Source organism: Hippoglossus hippoglossus, chromosome 21 (assembly GCF_009819705.1).
Source record: "Hippoglossus hippoglossus isolate fHipHip1 chromosome 21, fHipHip1.pri, whole genome shotgun sequence".
Taxonomy (NCBI): domain Eukaryota; kingdom Metazoa; phylum Chordata; class Actinopteri; order Pleuronectiformes; family Pleuronectidae; genus Hippoglossus; species Hippoglossus hippoglossus.
This window is the reverse complement of record NC_047171.1, coordinates 2,925,936-2,935,734: the sequence shown is the minus strand read 5'-3', so window position 1 is coordinate 2,935,734 and position 9,799 is coordinate 2,925,936. Positions and strand designations below refer to the sequence as shown.

The 9,799-nt window shown below is 42.4% G+C and overlaps 1 protein-coding gene across 2 annotated transcripts in view; it reads left to right on the top strand.

Annotated features, from left to right (window-relative positions):
* Window positions 1-9,799, top strand: part of LOC117755037 (inactive dipeptidyl peptidase 10-like) — a 144,349-nt gene that overhangs the window by 124,008 nt on the left and 10,542 nt on the right. For both annotated transcript variants that reach the window (XM_034574502.1, XM_034574503.1), the window contains exons 6-12: window positions 31-83; window positions 2,117-2,198; window positions 4,812-4,932; window positions 5,807-5,961; window positions 6,408-6,505; window positions 6,645-6,768; window positions 8,662-8,700. In XM_034574502.1, the coding sequence (XP_034430393.1) occupies window positions 31-83; window positions 2,117-2,198; window positions 4,812-4,932; window positions 5,807-5,961; window positions 6,408-6,505; window positions 6,645-6,768; window positions 8,662-8,700 (672 nt within the window). The remainder of the gene's footprint in view (window positions 1-30; window positions 84-2,116; window positions 2,199-4,811; window positions 4,933-5,806; window positions 5,962-6,407; window positions 6,506-6,644; window positions 6,769-8,661; window positions 8,701-9,799) is intronic.

The following is a 9,799-nucleotide window of genomic DNA, read 5'->3' as shown; positions in this document are numbered from 1 at the left end:
CTCTCTCTCTCTGTCTTTCTTGTGCTGCAGGTTTACCGCCACTCCTACATGGCCTCCTACAGCATCTACAATATTCACACCCGGTACGTGTTTGTGTCTCACTCGGTTGTGTTTTTGTGAGACGACCTGTGCGGTTGAAACACCTGCCGAGATACGATTAGTGAAAACTGAGAGCTACCAACACTGAGTCCCAGGTTGTTACACGAAGGGAAATCCAGGTGTTTCTCAATTCGTCTGCCTTGCTCCAAATGTTGACCCACAGCTGGACTCGAGCTGCAGCCGTATCGGCGCCTCACATTCAGGGACCACATTTTAAAGCAGTATTTAAATTTTGCCGATCAATTCTTGGAGAATTGGTAGTGTTGAAAAAGTAAGTACGTACAGTTTAATGTTAAAGCCCATTTACAGGTAAAGTTGATCAAAGTGCTCCACAAACGATAGGAAACATTATGATATAAATACTTTAAAATTAATACAAATATAAAAGTAAAAACACTAGAAACATGCCAACAAACAACCAATGACAAATACTGAATTGTAAACAACAGAAAAGAGCAGAGAGTCTTTAGCTTTCGATTGAAGTGCAGAAATGAGCAGAGCAATGTAGGACAGTCTACATTTGAACAGGAACTGGTTCCACAGCTGTGCAAGTGCAAAAAGCTCTCTCACATTTTATCTTCACTTGTAACTATGGAGCAGACAAGAATGATGTGCTGTCAGATCTCAGAGACCTTGGAGCTGAGGTCTGGCAATTAAGAGTCTTCAAATGAATTAGTAAGGTCATTAATGGGATTCTCAAGTGAAAGTAGGGAGCCGATGGAGAGAGGAGAGAGCTGGGGCGATCACACTTTGAGAACCAGGCAACGTCCCTGCAGCTGCATGTTGGATCATCTGCTGGTGAGTTCATGAAGGTCGGGAAAAAAGGCTTCTCTGGACGTCTTCCAGCAGAACGCAGCTGGAGGAGGAAAGAAAAACATGCACGGCAAAAATGGTGAATGGAAAAACAAAGATAAATTTAACGGCATTAAAAACAAATTCATGTTTTAACACTGTTGTGTCTTCAGCAGTGTCAAAAAAACTCACACAGACATAAGGCCTCATGCATATAGGAAACCAAGAGAGCACCACACCAGAGACAAAAGAACACACATATTGTTTAAAGTTACAAAGACAGATCAGTTCTAACGGCTGGAGGAATCCAGAGGAATCCTTTCCAGAAGTTTAATGACGCTGCCGAGCCACGGTGAGTCAGCGCTGAATGTCAATCTCATAATCCTCCTCCTAATATAAATCAGACCACAGGGGACCATTCAGCTCGTAAACCACATGCAGTGACGTGGTTTTCCATAATCAGATGCTGCTAATGTCTCAAAGAGGTAAAAATATATTTCTAAATTAGAGGTAAATTCATTTAAGATTTTGGAATTGAAGAAATGACGTGTCTGCCTCCAGCAAACATCTTTTTAAACCATATTTTCAAGACAATATTTGCATTGAATTGATGTCAGTGAGACTCAATCTTACTACAAGGCTCTGAAACACAAGACTGATGAACTGAAAACTTCATCACCGCTAAATAATTTCATGTTTAGTCTGGATCCATGTGAGAGACTATCAGTGGATCAGTTTACAGTCGGCTGGGCCCTTGCTGCTTTACAAGCGGATCTCTGGAACAAGTGTTACCGTCGCCGTCCAAAGTGCTAATCCCGAACACGCCCGGGTGTTGACATCCTGCCACGGCCGTCAGTCAGGATTCCCATTACTAATCTGAGAGGATTAACATTCATGCAGCTGATGAGATTTGCCTTTTCAAAGATGAGCGTTATTCGAGGGAAGTTTTCTGACAGATTGAATTTCCTTACGGGCACCTCTCTGGTATCTTCTTTTCATCTCATTGCCGATTGAAACTAGAGAATAATGGCGTCGCCTCTTAACGTAGAACTCAGCACCCGACTTGGACCCAGGCCCTTGCACCCTGTATGTCCAGCAGGACTAAAACAGAATCAATAAATTAAGTTTATTTCTCTATTCTCGTGGTAACATGCAATGCAATGGTCCACTGTAATCCCCCGATGGAAGGTAGTGATGACTCTGCTTGTTATCTCTTCTTTCGCAGGGAGGTTTGGGAGCTGGACCCCCCAGAGGTGGTGAACTCGGTGCTGCAGTACGCCGCCTGGGGAGTGCAAGGCCAACAACTGGTGAGAATACGGTGAAGGATCCTGAGGAGCCGTCAGGCACATTACTCAGAATGACCCCGACTACACTTCTGAAAGAGAAGTCATTCATATACTATCATGAACACTTTAAACTGAAAGACTATTCACTCACATGTACAGCTGATACACTTCTGATAAATGGATCGGTTTAAGCTTTAGTAAAATGTGCTCGTATACGCAGCCGATCTTCTTTTATAATAATAACCATAACACCAGTGTGATCAGGCGAGAGGATTTCAGTTTAAACTGTTGCCATCTCGGTTGTTTAGAGCCATAAGTAACACAATTGAACTCCAGAAGGAAGTCGTTCTGGTGATGAGGAGAGCTGGAGAGATGTGAAGGCTTCTCAGCTTTCGAGCAGCATCATTAGCCGGAAATGCATCTTCACAAACATGACGTGTGTTTTGTGAAGGAGGCTGTAAGTGAGCAAAGTCATTATTTTGGCAATAGTTTTTATTCCCACTGGGAAGACGCCAGGATCGTCCACATGTAGAATATGAGTGTGTCCATCAGTCTTAAGGGACAGTGACACTAAGTAACAGGGTAATGAGTTCTCCCAGTTTAAAGAAATGTAATTATGGTGTAGCGATAATTCATCTTGTTTGATCCGCTGTAATCATTTTCTTAATTTAAAAACAATAATTATGTCCACGGTGAATGCTAACACCCATTTTCTTGTGTGGATACTTCAGTTACTTTCTGTAGTCAGAGGGTAATCAGAGTATTATTACCACAGCATTTGAACCAGTAGGGAATTACAGCATCTGGTCTGCAACAGACGTGATGATTCAGCAGGACACAGTCGACTCCTGGGGCTGAGCAGCAGAGGTAGAAAAGACACGATGTGATTCTGAGTCAAAGGTTTGATACTTTCGTAGAATCGTAATCAGGCCTGATGTTATCATCTTCAATATTCATATGAATAAACATCCTTAACAAACCTCTCAGAACTGGATTGAGAGCCACAGCATGTTTTACTTTTCTTCGACATCAAACTAATCTGTGGGTTCGTCAAAGTGTAAATAATGTACAGGTTGAAAAACTCTGGGATGTGCACAGACGGTTCCTGAATGTGCACCTTTCTCACTCAGAAAGGTGTAACTTTTAATTTGCCCAACTTTCTTTCTTTTTAAGTGCCTTGGTTTAAGTACTGTTTTTAATTAAAGTAATAATGACGTAAAGCAATAAATCTCAAAATTATATTGGTGCCTTTGTCTCTTTCCAGTTCGTCCATATCACCGAGAGATTCCTAATAAAACCTCACGTGGCTGATTATCTTCACGCCGCAGGTTTCAAAATGAATCCTCACGTTTCAGTGGAGAGATTCCTTCTTGCAGATGTTGTATCCGAAGTGTTTCTGTGGTTGAATCCCACTTTTTATGAAACTTTTAGCACAGAGTGTCTTCTAGAGTGATGGTATCCTGATGCCTTGTGTCAGGCAGCAGAATTCCCTGCTGACTGTGAGACTGTGTTAGTGCAGGAAGAGGCTCTTTGGTTATATTGATGTAAGAGCACATAAGGCCACAAACCTCTGACTCTTTGTAAAAGCTGAGGACAGATCACAGACACACTTTGGTCTGTGTAACTTTGAGGGATGGACTCTCTGGTGTAAGATTTGAAGGTGCTGATTTGTGGACAGTGCTTTACCACCATGCAATTTACCTGCTCCCTCTATTGGCAAGAACTCAGGGAAGATTTTATGAATACATATCGCCTCATTACTGTTTTGTTTCAAGTAAAAAGAAAGTTGCAAAATAAATGTGAGGAGCACTTTTTGTACCGTCTTTTTATAATGAACATCAATAGCATGCAAAAGCTATAAATTCAAAGTAATACTCTGCTCCCTGTAACTTCCCTGACACTCAGCACTTTTTAAGTTTTCTCCAATGTCACAGTAACAAAGTGATAATCGTCTGCACACAGAACTTTGCAGTCAGGAACTGCTAAAAGCTCATTTGGACATTTAATGGTGTAAGTTTTTCCAAATGTAAACAACTATATAGGCTATAAAAACCGAATTTAGCCAACAGCTGAGTCCATTACACTTCTGGCTTGTATCCCAGAAAAAAAGGCATTAAACAGTAGGTTCCACTCTTTAGTGTGGTTGTCCCCGACCCGAGGCAAGAAAGAGAACGAGAGGGGAGAGTGAACCTCCACCGACAGGCCGACAGTCCTCTTGTGAAATCACATTTAAATTCCACTACATCCAAGTTGTATTAGGCTCTGCACCAAATTGCACACGCTCATAAATACCAGTCCCTAAAAACATGATTATTTCATCAAGATTCATGAATTATTCTCTGTCTCGTGTTAAAGAAACAACAAAACGATGCCTGGATCCGACCCCTGATGTCCAGGAGTTTCTTTATAATCCTGAATATAACCTGGTAGTGGTAAAAGTAACCGGAAGGACAAAATCTACTAAGGCTGGTTGTCCCATCAACACTGTCTCTTGGCAATTTTAGCAGTTTTGCGTTAAATTGTTGTGTTAAAGTTGTGTAGCTGGAAATCTGGCACATCCTGCATCCCTTCCTGCATCTTGCAGCGTGCGTCTGTGTGTGTGTTTCCTTATTGTGACGTGCTGTGTCTCCACAGATCTACATATTTGAGAATAACATCTACTACCAATCTGATGTGAAGAGTAACTCCCTCCGACTCACATCCTCTGGGAAGGAGGGGGTCATCTTCAATGGAATAGCCGACTGGCTCTATGAAGGTACACAGCTTCAGTTCGGACCTTCTCCTGGACTTCAGTGATAATATATGATTTCCAATGTGTTGACAGATTCTCTCATTAAACCTAAAATGCTTGTGTTTAGAAGTCTTACCTTAAAAAAAGACAGTGATCATTATTCATAGTGTTTGTTCTCGTGCAGATTTCTCTCTGCTCGTTTCTTGTGCTCCCACTCAGGCCCTTTGGCCCCTCCCTCTCAGGAGACAAGGGAATTATGTAAATCGTCTTTAAATCTCAAAAGGAAAGCGACCACAGTGACTGAGCTGCTGTTTTGTCTTCTCTTTTCTCTGCCTTGTTCTTAATTACATTTGTGAAGTATAATAATTTCGCAGCCAGTGATGGCTGACCCCAAAATAGAACTTGATTTAATACCTCCTTTGTTATAGAAGACTTTTTTTTTTCCCACTTCAGTTTATTTGGTTCATCTGTGCTTGGGGGGTGTGAGTTATATTAAGGATTAGACAATACTGCGTTTTCTACTACATGACAATGAGAACACACTTCACCACTTATAATTTACACCCACTGGAATATAGAAGTAACAGATTAGTTTTAACAGGACAAAATAAGAGGCTCCATGTACAAGATAATGTTATTTTGTCTTTAGGCACATCATCAAGATTTGTTTATATATTATCAATATCAGATTAGAATACATAGCAAAGCAGTTTTTCCTAATTGGTCAGTAAACCACTGAATTATCTCTGATTTAAAGGTGGTGTAAATAAAATAGTTTTGTTAAGTCGTGTAACTCATTTTGTTTCATAAGACAGTTGAAACTTTTCAATCCTCAAATTCCCAAACTGATCTCTGCTCTGTTCTTAAAGAAGCTCTTTCTTTGTCTCCCTCCAACCAGAGGAAATCCTCCTGACCCACGTGGCCCACTGGTGGTCGCCTGACGGAGAGAGGCTGGCCTTCCTGGTCCTCAACGACAGCCTGGTGCCCAACATGGCTTTACCTCGCTTCACCGGCATGGCGTACCCCAAAGGAAAGCAGTACCCATACCCCAAGGTAAGTGAAGGACTTGGAGAACGATGGGAGAGTCAACATCATTCTCATGTCTGTCCTCTCGTGTGACGACACAGAGAAACAAATTAACCTCCAGGATTCATTCATCTTCCTAAAGCTCTGATCTCCACAGTGTGACACTTTTCTGAGGGATGGGATTTTACATGGAGTTGTCATTCAAATGAGTCGATTGACAGAATGTAAATGCCTGTTTTTCTCCGAATGTGATTTTAATTTTCATTGCTTCAATGTTCAATCAGTAGAGTTTTATTATTCATCTGTGCTGCTCGTCAGAGAAACAACGTGTTACAGTCTCGTCCACATTTGTCCAAACATATGTGCATTTTAAAAAGTTTGAAGGGCTGCTCTTTTATCTTTTTATCATTATTAATAACTTTCGATCATGTGACGCTTTCGTCTCAAGTCTGAACCCTTGCTTCCACACACAGGCTGGACAACCCAACCCGGTGGTGAAGCTCTATGTGGTGAATCTCTACGGGCCGACGCACACGCTGGAGCTCATGCCTCCAGAGACCCTGAAACTACGGTGAGAGGATTTCTGCGTCCGATGCTGTGACGCTCAAAGGGAAACTCTGTTGTAACCTGATCTCAAAATGCTTTGTGTCCTTGGCTTCTTTATAAACTTCCATTAGATTCACAGATATATTTTAAATGTTTTTTCACAGGGAACATTATGTGTCCATGGTGAAGTGGATCAGCAAGACCAAGACTTCTGTGAGGTGGTTGAACCGGGCCCAGAACATCTCCATCCTGACCGTGTGTGACACGACCACTGGAGCCTGTGTCACGGTAAGTGTGTGTGTGTCTCTGTGTGTGTGTGTGTGTGTGTGTGTGTGTGTGTGTGTGTGTGTGTGTGTGTGTGTGTGTGTGTGTGTGTGTGTGTGTGTGTGTGTCTGTGTGTGTCTGTGTGTGTCCTTGGGTTTTTACATAGTGAGTATTATAGTACTCTGGATATTTATTGCTAAATTATATAAATCCATGGACGATGGCCATTTGTCTTACCTGTGCAATTCAAAATAATGCTCCACATTTACATCTCCAACTTTAGTGCAGTGGTTTTTGCAAAGTTTGTATTTGATCAAACCTCGTAACAGTTCTTCAGTTTTATCTGACTTGATTTCCAAGTTAACGCCCACATTGCCTGTGTGAGCAGCGTGTGACGGCTGCACCACGGTTCTGCTGCGGTCGCGGTTATCTGTTGTTATGCAACATGAGGTTTCTGGTATGACAACTATATTTCCTTGAATAAAACCACAAGCAATTAAATGCCAATCAGTCAACAGAAATGCAACGTGCATTGCAAAGTGTTGCAAACATTTATGTTGTGACATATTCAACAGACAAACAGTACAAAGAAAGATCATTTTTTATTCTGCTGTGAATTTGTGGACTCTCTAGAAGATCAGTAACTTTAACCCTAACCCTCTCGCAGGCGTGTGGCCCAGACGTCACACATTTTAAATGCATCACCCTAGTAAAACTTTAAACTGCAAAATTTTGCTTTAAAGTCTGTTTCTATGTATAGAATCACTTTTGTAACTATCGATTTAAAGTGATGATTATTTTAAATTGACGAAGCCTCGTCCCTCACTGCTGCTTCACCGGTAGAGTTTTCTATTATCACACTGCACACACACAGTTTACTGTTTTAACAAAGCACTGGGAACGCACAGTGATTTTTTGAAGCCCTGGGTTCTTCTCATTTCTTGCCAGCGACCATGGATTTTTCCAAAACGATGACTGATGCCGGCTGATTTCTTCAGCTGCAGTAAACTAGTGAAGGCTAACAGCAACAGTCTGTAACTGTCCGTCTCTGTAATGCTTCAACGTGATGTGTTTTATAACAGGAGCCGTGTAAAAAGATCTTATATATACTCACCTATTGGTTTGGTACATATTTGTTATGCTAAAAGGGGCTAAAGCTAAATGTCTAAGGCAAATTACAAGAAAAAAAAAACTGCTTCCACTCCATTTGATTATCTATGTGGAAAATATGGTTAATGTGTTGGTGCATTTATCTCGTGTTGATGTTTAGTTACTCTGGGAAGAGGGAAAAGGGTTTCGAGTTTGGCTTTTGGCAAAACGTCGCTGTTGTGTCAGTTAAATGAAACTTCTAATTATTTGGCTCCAAGAAAACCTGTGTAAACCTCAGAACATCTTCTGGATTCGACTGCTTCCATATTCTCCCCGTACGACGAGCACGTGGCGCAGCGTCAACCCTGCAGTTGAACTCTGGGACTTCACTGGCTGCTCTGCGGTGCTGCGGATCCTGACTTGGTGTGGTTTGCACGAGCCGACACGTCGCCCAGCCGAGAGGCAGCTTAGCTCGGGCCTGGACACAGCGTCCAGGCTCCGCTGCCAAAACTCCGGCTCCCGCTCACGCATAGTGGTTAGAAATGAGGGATCGGTCCGGGGGTGGTGTCCCCGGTGGCGTGTTAAATTAAACAACATAATTCGGTTTTGGAAATCCTCAAACACTTCCCACTTGTGTTGCTGCCATGAAAGAAAAACTCATTTCCAGGAGAAAATATGTGATGATACTGTATCTGCGCGCCCCCCCCCCCCCCCCCCCCCCGCTCCGGTTGTTCACATCTTCCAAAACCTCTGTGGAAGCAAATAGCAGAACCACAAGAGCAAAGGCTGTGAAACCAGTGTGACATTTTACTCTGACTTCTTTTTCAGAGACATGAAGAAAGCTCCGAGCTCTGGCTCTCCAAGCAGGTAAAGTTCAGAGTTTACCCATTTTTAAAAGCATGTGATCCAGTGCTGTCATTTCACTTGATTCTATATCTCACACTCAACATCTGTTAAGGCACCACTGGCTCATCTTGTCTTCAGTGCTCTGTATCTTGAAGGAGGGATCTGCTCATCCCCCCCGAAATCCAACTCCTGCTGATGCAAACACAGGCTGAGCAGCAGCAAGAAGAACTGGTGTCGGCCCTTTGACTCCTTCTCTTCAGCTGCTCACATTCGGAGCCCGGAGGCAGAGTCTCAGTCTCTCCTGCTGCTCGGCCTGTGGTTTCCAACAGAGGAACAATAATAGAGCTTTTCCTTTTGCAGATACAGAGACACAGAGACTCATTTGAATCCATGTTTTCATTCATTTTACATTTTGCAGATACTCTTCACCCTTAATTTCACCTCCTCCATTGTGTCCTCTTGTGGGCTCTAATTAGCGTCAGGAAAACTGAAAGATTTAAATGACATCAAACAAAACAAAAGTCAATTCTTATCTTGTGCTGATTCATTTTTGGTTTTTATCATACTTTACTACCCTTAACCTTCTTTGGGTCTATTAATTCAGTGCTCTTGCCAAATTGAGATTCCAGTCCACTCTCATCTGGAGCATGTTCTCTTCCCTCAGACCGAGGAGGGATGTGATCCTAAAGCCCTGCAGCCGAGCGTGTTTGGCTCTAGCTGTGTGTAATTTAACCACTTGGAAATCTTGGCACACGAAGCTGCTTGTCTTTGTTAAGGCTGTAATCTGTGAAATGCTCATTTACCGACTGTGGGTTTGTGTCAGTCGCTGTACATGTATTTTTCTCTAAGCTTTCCACATGAGGCCTCGGAGATCTACACCGATGTTCTCGGAAATGACACAGGCTCCCTCTGGGTAGACTCGAGTTACTGTGAGATTCATCTCCAGCTACACAACTTTAAACTTTAAATGTGCTGCACTCAGTTGGGCACCGGCTCAATACACAGCAGGGGTGTGCTCATTTGGCTGCAGTTGAAATATCTGATGAGATTATATCTAAGATTCTTCTCCAGAGTTCCTGTGCCATGGTTTTCTATTAGCCAAGTTCAGTAGTTATGATGT